This window comes from Bufo gargarizans, chromosome 5 (genome assembly GCF_014858855.1).
Source record: "Bufo gargarizans isolate SCDJY-AF-19 chromosome 5, ASM1485885v1, whole genome shotgun sequence".
Lineage (NCBI taxonomy): Eukaryota > Metazoa > Chordata > Amphibia > Anura > Bufonidae > Bufo > Bufo gargarizans.
This window is the reverse complement of record NC_058084.1, coordinates 316840067-316851206: the sequence shown is the minus strand read 5'-3', so window position 1 is coordinate 316851206 and position 11140 is coordinate 316840067. Positions and strand designations below refer to the sequence as shown.

At 45.2% G+C, this 11140-nt stretch overlaps 1 protein-coding gene across 1 annotated transcript; it reads right to left on the bottom strand.

Moving 5' to 3' along the window:
* Positions 1-7471: 7471 nt before the first annotated feature.
* On the bottom strand, positions 7472-9398 carry LOC122939644 (proline-rich receptor-like protein kinase PERK8). Its single transcript, XM_044295769.1, has 2 exons — positions 9249-9398; positions 7472-8185 (listed from the first exon to the last, which is right to left on the bottom strand). Exons 1-2 carry the CDS (start codon positions 9278-9280, stop codon positions 7960-7962), a joined length of 258 nt encoding a protein of 85 aa, XP_044151704.1. The 5' UTR covers positions 9281-9398; the 3' UTR covers positions 7472-7959.
* Positions 9399-11140: the final 1742 nt, after the last annotated feature.

Genomic DNA, 11140 nt, shown 5'->3' with positions numbered 1-11140 from the left:
GAGCTCAGGCATTCGGCCCACCTATTAGGGTGCTTTGATGCCATGTGGTGGATCATGCTGGTGGTGGTGAGGTTGCTAGTGTTCGCGCCCCTTCTTATTTTGGTACGGCACAGGTTGCAAATGACAATTCTTTTATCGTCCGCACTTCCCTCAAAAAAGTGCCAGACTGCAGAACACCTACCCCTTGGCAAGGGAGATTGTCGCAAGGGGGTGCTCCGGGGAAGAGTTGCAGGCCTGTTTGGTGTGGCCCGCCTTCTCCCTTTTACCACCCCACTGCCTCTTGCAGCCTGTTGCGGTGCTGCGGATCTCTCCCTCTCTGTACTGCTGTCCTCGCTTGGCTTGCCACCTTCGCAGGTTGGGTCAGTGATTTCATCGTTCACTTCCTCACTTTGGTCATCCTCCTGACTTGTTGACCTAACAACAACCTCACTTATTGACAACTGTGTCTCATCCTCATCATCAACCTCTTGAGACACTAATTGCCATTGACTTATTGGCAACTGTCTCTCATCATTATTATCCACCTTGTTAAACACTAATTGCATCTTCTTGTGACTGTGGATGCTTAAGAGTTTGGGCATCGTTGCACACAATCTCCTCATGTCCCTCTTTAAGCAGGCTTGGCGAGAGGCCCAAATCAAGAAATGGCAGTGAAAAGAGCTCCTTGAAATATCCAAGTGTGGGATCACTTGTTTAGCAAGACTCTCCATGGTGGGAGGAAGGAGGATCAGAGTGAGGATTCTTGGCTACTGAGACTGGACTTTGTGGAAGACAGGGTGGTGCTTAACCAACTGGAAGCATTATCTTCTGCAATCCAACCGACCACCTGGTCGCACTGGTCTCACTTTGAGAGTTGTGTCCTGCGCCGCCCTGCAAACTGGGACACGAAGCTAGGTATCGTGGATGAGTGTGTTTCTTGTGCTCTGGCAGCAGGCACAGTTTCACTGCACCCAGGACCATGGCCTCTGCGTGCACCATCAGCAGCACGGCCACTTCCCTGTCCCTTAATGTCACTGTCACCAGCGGCGAAAACATTTAACTGAATGTCACTGATATTTATGATGCGCAAACATTATACAGGAGATGTAGCGCAGGTAATGTCGCTGCTGTCACCAGCGGCTAATAAAAAATTACAGGGAATATCACTGATATATATTATGTGCAAACGTTATACAGGAGATGTAGCACAGGTAATGTAACTGTCCGCAGCATCTATGGAAAAAGTACACTGGATGTCACAGATATTTTTAGGATGCGCAAACGTTATACAGGAGATGTAGCGCAGGTAATGTCACTGTCCGTAGTGTCTACGGAAAAAGTACATGGGATGTCACAGATATTTTTAGGATGCGCAAACGTTATACAGGAGATGTAGCGCAGGTAATGTCACTGTCCGTAGTGTCTACGGAAAAAGTACATGGGATGTCACAGATATTTTTAGGATGCGCAAACATTATACAGGAGATGTAGCGCAGGTAATGTCACTGTCCGCAGTGGACACCGTCTACGGAAAAAGTACACTGGATGTCACAGATATTTTTAGTATGCGCACATGTTAAACAGGAGATGTAGCACAGATAATGTCGCTGTCCGCAGCGTCTACGGAAAAAGTACACTGGATGTCACAGATATTTTTAGGATGCGCAAACGTTATACAGGAGATGTAGCGCAGGTAATGTCACTGTCCGCAGTGTCTACGGAAAAAGTACACGGGATGTCACAGATATTTTTAGGATGCGCAAACGTTATACAGGAGATGTAGCGCAGGTAATGTCACTGTCCGCAGCGGACACCGTCTACGGAAAAAGTACACTGGATGTCACAGATATTTTTAGGTTGCGCACACGTTACACGGAGAGATGTTGCGCAGATAATGTTGCTGTCTGCAGCACCAAACAATTGCAAGCTATTTAGTGCAGGTTGCGCTAAAAATATATATTGCTGCCAGATACAACAATAGTCCTTAAAAGGACTTGTGGGTCTCAAACAATTGCATGCAATTTAGAGCAGGTTGCGCTAATAATATATATTGCTGCCAGATACAACAATAGTCCTTAAAAGGACTTTTGGGTCTCTAATCGCACACAATTTAGCGCAGGTTGCACAAAAAATATATTTTGTTACTATACACAATAGTCCTTAAAGGTCTCCAATCTCTCCTGGCTGTTGGGACTGGAGACCGTTGGTAAGTATGTGACCGTTTATTTTCTTTGTTCCTCGCGCTGTGTGACTCAGATTTTTTTTATTTCTGTGTCTTACAGCTTCTTGAGGTGGGGAATAACTCCTCTTCTCCTTCCTTGTCCTCTTTGTAGGCGTGGGAGTAAGTGCCCTGCCGCAGCTATGATTTCATCAGTTGTTGCCGGCTTTGCGCTCCTACCTGAGGTGGATGCGCAGACCGAATGGGTGGATTGCCGATCCTGATCTCCAATGCCGAGATCAAGCTGAAGACATCTTTTGAGCCAGTCCTCCCCTCTGTAAGTTTCTGCTTTTGTGAGTAGTTGTTTAAGTAACTCTTCAATTTCTTCTTTCAGGTGCAGGTCCGGATTCTTCACTGCCATTTACGTGAGTGGGCAGCAACTGACTTCTTCCTTCTTTTATAGGCTTTTCCACCGTTGATCCATCCTCCAATCAAGATGCTCCAGGTGACTTCAGCCTGTACCAAGTACAACTGTTACCAGGTAAGTAATACTGCATACACACATCATTTGCACATGCAGATAAAATAGGCCATGACACCTCCTGAGAGGTGGTATAGTATTGTCAAGGTACTGAAATCAGTCTGCAACTGCTCAGCAGGGTCCTCAGAGTTTCAGCCTTTTCTGCGATAAACACTGGGACCGCCCAGCTCCTCTCCACAGATCTCCTCTGGTGTCAGCTTCAGTGTCAGCCCTGTCTGTAACTGTCTCATGTCCAACAGGCTGTCTGTACTTTGCAATGCACACTTCACTAAAAGACCATGAGGCGAGCCAATCACCTCATTATATAACACAGCTCCATCTTCTCACAGAGCCTGTACAGTGCAATGCACCAGAGATGAAGCTATACTGATCTATGAGAAAAGTCTGAAGCGGGTCACCAACTGTGGTCTGAACATGAATGAAGGAATAACTCACTAATCCCCTGCAGCTGCCACTCCATTGCTGGTTTGGTCCCTGCTACTCTTTAGTTCTGGGTCTCAGCTTGTCACACTGGATATTCCAGAAAGGGCCCTCTCAGCCAATCACTGACTGTAGTGGTAAGCCACTTTAACCCCTTAAGGACTATTTCACCTTAAGGACTTAAGGGCCGTCCTGAGATAGTTTTTTCGTCACATATTGTACTTCATGACACTGCTAAAATTGGGTCAAAAAAGTTAATTTTTTTTGCATAAAAAAATACCATATTTACCAAAATGTTTTAAAAATTAGCAAATTTAAAAGTTTCAGTTTCTCTACTTCTGTAATACATAGTAATACCCCCAAAAATTGTGATGACTTTACATTCCCCATATGTCTACTTCATGTTTGCAGCATTTTGGGAATGATATTTTATTTTTTTGGGATGTTACAAGGCTTAGAAGTTTAGAAGCAAATTTTGAAATTTTTCAGAAATCTTTAAAATCCCACTTTTTATGGACCAGTTCAGGTTTGAAGTCATATTGTGAGGCTTAGATAATATAAACCTCCCAAAAATGACCCCATTCTAGAAACTACACCCCTCAAGGTATTCAAAACTGTTTTTTCAAACTTTATTAACCCTTTAGGTCTTCCACAAGAGTTAATGGCAGATTGAGAAACAATTTAGAAATTTCTATTTTTTTGAAAATTTTCCAATATAATCAATTTTTTCCAGGAATAAAACAGGGGTTAACTGCCAAACAAAACTCAAAATGGGTTGCCCTGATTCTGTAGTTTGCAGAAACACCCCATATGTGGTCGTAAACTACTGTTTGGCCGAACGGGAGGTCATAGAAGGAGGGGAACACCATATGAGTTTTGGAAGGCAGATTTTGCAGGACTGGTTTTGTTTATACCATGTCCCGTTTGAAGCCCCCTGTTGCACCCCTAGAATAGAAATTTCAAAAAAGTGACTCCATCTAAGAAAGTACACCCCTCAAGGTATTCAAAATTGGGTTTACAAACTTTGTTAACCCTTTAGGTGTTCCACAAGAGTTAATGGCAGATGGAGAAACAATTTCGAAATTTCTATTTTTTGGAACATTTTCCATTTTAACCTTTACTTTATGGGTTAACTAATGGGTTAACAGCCAAACAAAACTCAAAATGGATTGCCTTGATTCTGTAGTTTGCAGAAACACCCCATATGTGGTCGTAAACTACTATTTGGCTAAACGGCAGGACATAGAAGAATGGGAACGTCATATGGTTTTTGGAAGGCAGATTTTGCTGGACTTTATTTACATCATGTACCCTTTCAAGCCCCCTGATGCACCCCTAGAGTAGAAACTTCATAAAAGTGACCCCATCTAGGAAACTACGGGATAAGGTGGTTGTTATTTTGGGACTATTTTAGGGGTAAATTTGATTTTTGGTTGCTCTATATTACTCTTTTTTGAGACAAGGTAACAAAAAATGGAAATTCTAAAATTGTTTCTACATTCGCTATTTAGTTTTGTGGAACACCTAAAGGGTTAAAATAGTTTGTAAAGTAACTTTTGAATACCTTGAGGGGTGTAATCTCTTAGATGGGGTCACTTTTTTGGAGTTTCTAATCTAGGCTACATCAGGGGGGGCTTCTAATGGGACATGGTGTCAAAAAAAAAAAAAACAGTCCATCAAAATCTGTTAAGGCTGTTAACCTTTGCTTTATTACCGGAAAAAAGGATTCAAATGGAAATTTTGCCTAAAAATGGGTGTTTTGGCACCGTTTTTATTTAATATTTTTAACACCGTTCATCCAAGGCGTTTGGTCAAATGGTATTTTTATAGCGACGACTTTTACGCACGCGACGATGCCCAATATGTTTGGCTCTCAGACTTTAGAGACAGTAAGCTGGCATCCTAAAACTGCGGCCCTCCAGATGTTGTAAAACCACAATTCCCACCATGCCCTGCTGATGGTTGTAGGTTGTCTGGGCATGCTGGGAGTTATAGTTTTACAACATCTGGAGGGCCGCAGTTTGAGGATGCCTGCACTAAAACAAATTTTTTTTGGGGGGAAAAAAATTGTTTCTGTGTCTCCAAGGTCTGAGAGCCATAGTTTTTTATGTTCTCTAGTGAACTGTTGGGGATTATAAAAATGTAATACTCCATGGAAGTGTGATACTCCCTGAAGCAATCGATAACACAGAGGTCTGGATGATCGGGGCACGTGTCGCACTGAGTTTGTGGTGTCCTTCCGTATCCCCCTCCTGCGACACACTCTGCACTTTTTTTGGGTTCGTCCCTTCTTTCCAGTATGGGGGACCACACCTGGAAAGTGTTGGCCAGGGACGATCCGGGCGCCTCAAGTTCCCGAGGTACTCCGGCCTGCTCTTTCCCGGTCCGAAAAGATCAGGGCCTTGAGGACTGCTTCATAGAATTGGAGGAATGTCCCTGTGCTGCCAGCGCTTCGGGATAGTACAAAAGAGTTGTACATGGCAACCTGTACCAAGTGGACCGCAACTTTTTTGTACCATGCCTGGGTTTTGTGCATGGCGTTATATGGCTTGAGGACTTGATCAGAGAGATCAACTCCTCCCATATACCGATTGTAGTCGACGATACAATCTGGCTTGAGGACCGTTGCCGCGGGGGTGGTGCTGTTACCGTGGATTGTGGACAGCATAAGGACATCCCTCGTGTCCTTATACCTGACCAGCAACAGGTTTCCACTGGTAACGGAATGGGTCTAATCCCTGGGGATAGGTTTAAAAGTTATCCAGCAGTGGTTACATAAGGTCCCACACGAGTTTCCTGCTAACACCCAGTGGGGGGACATTCTGGGGGTTGAATACGGGAATCTTGCCCCTCGTACACACAAAATTTGTAAGTGTACCCTGAGGTACTCTCACAAATTTTGTATAGCTTCACGCCATACCTCGCCCGATTTGTGGGAATATATTGGCGGAAACTGAGTCTCCCCTTGAATGCAACGAGAGACTCATCAACCGCGACCTCCCTTCCAGGTACGTAGGCCTCCATGAATTTGGCCCCAAAGTGATCAATGACCGGCCGTATCTTATACAGACGGTCATAGGCAAGATCACCTCGGGGGGGGGGGGGGGACATGCTGCATTATCGGAATAATGCAGACATTTCTGGATGGCCTCAAACCGGGGACGTGTCATGACCATACTGTACAGTGGGGTCTGGTATAGGACATCCCCACTTCAGTATTGCCTGACACTGGGTTTTTGTACTAGACCCATATGCAGCACGAGTGGTGGGGGCAAGTGGCAGGGAGGGTCTGCGGTCTGAGAGATGGAACACAGAAAGTTTTAGATAAAAGTTATTATTTTTATTTTTTCCTAACTAACCTTTCCCTTCTTTCCCTGCCTAACGGTGCCTCTCCTTCACTGACCCTAACCTACATGGATGGCGATGGGTGCAGGAGGGTGATGGATGCCGATTTTAGGGGGACGCAGGAGCTGGTGCTGGACGGTGCTGCACGGTGAGGGTGCTGGACAGGAAGAGGAGGGGAGAGAGGAGCGCAGGAAGTTTGAATCTCGCGCCTCTCTCCCCTGCACCAATCAGCACCCTGGACAGCGGTGTTTAGCACCAGGGCCAGCACCGCCTCTCCAAATCTTCGTACTGCGATTGGTGGTGTATAATCACGCCACCGATCTCAGTCTTTTTCCGGTTCATCGGGTCACAGGAGACCCGAATGGACCGGAAACGCAGAAAACCGCAGGTCTGAATTGACCTGCGGTTTTCTGCGATCGCCACTCAAATGACCCCCCTGCGTTGTTACAGGATGTCGGCTGAATGATTTCAGCTGGCATCCCGTTCCGATTAACCCCCGCGGCGCCGGAATCCTGATTTATAGTTAGGACGTACCGGTACGCCCTGAGTCCTTAAGGGGTTAAGCAGTGATTGGCTGAGACAGCTTTTTGTGGCATTTCCAACACGTCAGACTAGGACCAGGAAGTGAAGGTGAGAGCATGCCTTCCAAGTATCCCTCTTTTGAAGGGACAGTTCCACTTTTTGACCTTAAGTCCCTCTTTGTTCTTTAAATGTCCCTCTTTTTGACCTGGGAAATAAATGTGCATTAATTATGGCAGACGCAGCACTAGGAAGTGCCTTTTGCGCTGTGGCATTAGAAGAATTCTGATATCTCTGACTTTTAGTCTAACTAGACTGTTTGTTACTCTGTAATTCCTCTAGAGCCATTCTATGAAAGCAGTAGGTTTAAAGAGCACACCAAATGCTTGAAGTAACTTTATTAACTTCAACTTTTCTTCATATATAACAATGCCGCCACCGCAGCAGATAGTCCATGTACAAAACATGTGTTGAATAAAGATTCATAAAATGGTGGATATATTTCTCTATTCAGTATCTGTACTCTCACTTTAAGTTATTTAAGCACTGTGGCCTAGGGTAGGGGGGTTGTGAAGGGGGGCCAAAGTACTGCGATGAGCCAGGCTGAGAAGAGATGGGTGCAGACTGCCCATATGCCGACTCAACATTATAATGTTGCCCATATGGGCGAGTAGGTGGCCCATAATGTCCCCTTGGAGGTTGCATTTGTGGAGGAGTCTTTGTGGAGGAGTCGGCAGTGAAGGCTGTGAGTGCTGGGAAACTGGCATTGGTTGTGGGCCAAACAAGTTCCCATGGAGCCGCCAATTTTCAAGGCCCTCAAAAATGACATTTGGGTCATTGGGGGGAGTGGCTGCATCCAAAATGATATTTAGAGCTAATTTGGTGCGCAAAATTCGTTCTGGAGGCAGCCTGCGCAAATATGAGGACATACTACGCACATAATGATCAAATTCATCCTCATGCCGGGCTCTAGCTAAATAATCCATAACCTGTATATTTACATTTGTATCGGCAGGAGTGGTTGCCCGTCGTCTGGGCTTGGTGGGTAGAGACAAAGGGCTGGGGGGGAATCTGCTCCAGAAACAGGTGGTGGTCTGGATGGTGCAGTGCTTGGTCCTGGTGCTGTGTCCACCTGTGATGGACCAGAGGGAGTCTCTTCCTCACAAGCACTGGACATCTGCGGTGCAGACTCTTCCTCTTCTTCCGGTAGGTTGTCCTCTGTCCTTTAAAAAGAATGCAAAAATCATAAAATTAGAAGATTAACAGTATTTTCAATTATTACTATTCACGTCACTTATTACAATAATCATCCAATTAGTTTATAGAACATAGTACCACATGACCTACACAACATATGACATTTTGGAGATTAGAAGTGTCATCTCTGCCCCTAAACACCATTTAAAAACCACTTGTCATGTTGTTAAAGCAAATGTCATCATGGAAAAGGAGACATTTTTCCAGTTGGTTTTGATTTGCAAATGTGTCTATTTTACATGAACATTTTTTAAACATATATAACATTAAAGTGTTTTTATAATCTCAGAAAATAGAGGCATATTGCTCGGATATGCCCCCATTGTCTTAAAGGTGGGGGTCACACCAATGGAACCAGCACCTATAGCGAGAAGGGAGAGCCAAAACTGAAGGAGAGTGCACTGCGCATGTGCAGCTAACGTACTTTCATTTATATGGGAGAGTCTGGAATTTGCGCTGGGTGGTGGAGGTACCCCGGTAAATCTGCCCTCCTCCAGCCACAGCCATCCCCGCTATGTTAGTGATATAGCAAGAAAATTTAGACTAGAACCTTCCTAATCACAGGTGCATATCCATGAACCAAACATAATTAAAAAAAAAATATGGCTGCACACCGTTAGATATACAAACAATTGATGAAAGAAATGGGGGCACATTCTAGATAAAAGTGATCCAATACCGACTATAAATGAGTAATTTAAGCTCTTAGCGCACATACGTGTCGGGCCAATCTACCAGGCGTCAAGATGGCTTCCGCAGATGGATCCATAACTAACAATAAATATACTGCCTAACTTTGTATTTACTTTTCTTAAGCATACAATATTCAGGGCAGTGGAGGAACCAGCTACAAACGTACTCTGCTCAGGTAGATGGGCGTGTTCTTGATATAACTGCTATCAGACAATGGTGGCATATCCTAGTGATATGCCCCCATTGTGTTAAGATGGGAATACCCCTTTAATTACATAGTCTACAAACAGTGTATATGGATAAACATCTAGTGGTCATTGCGTAAAATAAACTTACGGACGCAGCTCCATGACCTCACGGATGAACATCAGTTAGTTCCGGAACATATATGGCCTTTTCTTGCTGGCCCCAGACCCACTCCTCGTATGTTGAAGCTTTTTCTTGCAGAATTGGTCCCTGCAACTCTGCCAACGATTCTTGACATCGTCCACTTAAAAAAAAAAAAAAAAAAAGAACATTTATTAACCAAAATAAACAGTCCGACAAATTATGACATGTGCTATGCTAAGGAGCAGGGACGTGCACACATACTGCTCGATAAGGGGGCTTGAGCCCCTGCCCCCTTCTGCCCCTGCCTCTTTAATGCCTCCATCCATTCCTCCAGGGAAAGCACAATTTATTCACCAGTCCGCACACTCACTAGTGCAGGATTAGGTGAATAAAAAATTCCTTCCCGACTCCAATCAGGCAATCAGAATAACTGACCTCTCTCTAGTAGCTATAGCCTGTAATATTATTACACTCCAGAAATACATCCAGGCCCCTCTTGAATTCCTTTATTGTACTCACCATCACCACCTTCTCAGGCAGAGAGTTCCATAGTCTCACTGCTCTTACCGTAAAGAATCCTCTTCTATGTTTGTGTACAAACCTTCTTTTATCATGGGGAGAAAAGCAGAACTGGATCGCACATCCACAGTGCTATGCTTTGACCTGAACTCGCTTCTCAGCGCCATTTTACAGCCCCCCATACTGCATGCTGTACCAGAGGCATGAGTGTACATTTTGATCAAAAGGCATAAGCCCACTCACCACGCCAAGGTCGCCTCTTTGAGTGGGACCTACTCTGACAAAAATGTGCAGCACAATGCGGTGACAAAGCGGCACTGCCCTAGTAGGCAGTGGGACCCAGGAGTCAAACAGCACCTCTGCTGTCCGACAATGCCACCCATGGCAACTGGGTCCCACCAACCCACCAGAACAACGTCACAAAAACAGAGGCCACCACGCAGTACTGCACCATGTGAACAGTTGTCTAACACAACATGTCCACTACTATCAGAAGCTGCAGGTCAATGACCACAAAGCATAGCATTGTGGATATGCGATCCAGTTCTGTTTTTCTCCCCCTGACAATTATTTAAATCTTTCTTCTTTACTACTGGTATCAGCACTCCTCCCATTCGGCACAGGAGTCTGCATATAAGTGGTCATTGACCTGTAGCTCCTGATAGCAATGGACATGTTGTGTTAGACAACTGTTCACATGGTGCAGTACTGCGTGCTGGCCTTTGTTTTTGTGGCGCTGTGCTGGTGGGTTGGTGGGACCCAGTGCCATGGGTGGCATTGTCGGACAGCAGAGGTGCTGTTTGACTCCTGGGTCCCGCCGCCTACTAGTGCAGTGCCTCTTTGTCACCGCATTGTCGCTGCGCCTTTTTGTCAGAGTAGGTCCCACTCAAAGAGGCGACCTTGGCGTGGTGAGTGGACTTATGCCTTTTGATAAAAATGTACACTAATGCCTCTTGTACAGCATGGGGGGGTTGTACACTTTAATATAGCGCTGAGAAGCGAGTCAGATCAAAGCAGGGCATTATGGATGTGCGATCCAGTTCTGTTTTTCTCCCCCTGACATGTACAACCCTTCTTTCCTCCAGACGCAGAGGATGTCCCCTCGTCACAGTCACAGTCCTGGGGATAAATAGATGATGGGATCAGGGGCGTACCTAGAGCATTTGGCACCCGGGGCGAACCCTTTGTTTGGCACCCCCCCCCCCCCCAAGAAAGTTAAGAAAACATGCACAAACTTTTTTCAATGTTTTCAATAATATTTATTACAAAACATTCAGACATCCGCATGTGTTTTGCGGATCCGATCCATGTGTCAGTGGATCCGTAAAAATCATACGGACGTCTGAATGGAGCCTTACAGGGGGGTGATCAATGACGGA

Excerpts from the sequence above, each read along its gene's own strand:
- LOC122939644 (XM_044295769.1), bottom strand. The coding sequence starts at position 9,280 with ATGTTCATCCGTGAGGTCATGGAGCTGCGTCC. Across the intron at positions 8,186-9,248 it reads GAGGTCATGGAGCTGCGTCC|GACAGAGGACAACCTACCGG; the intron begins GTAAGTTTATTT and ends TTCTTTTTAAAG.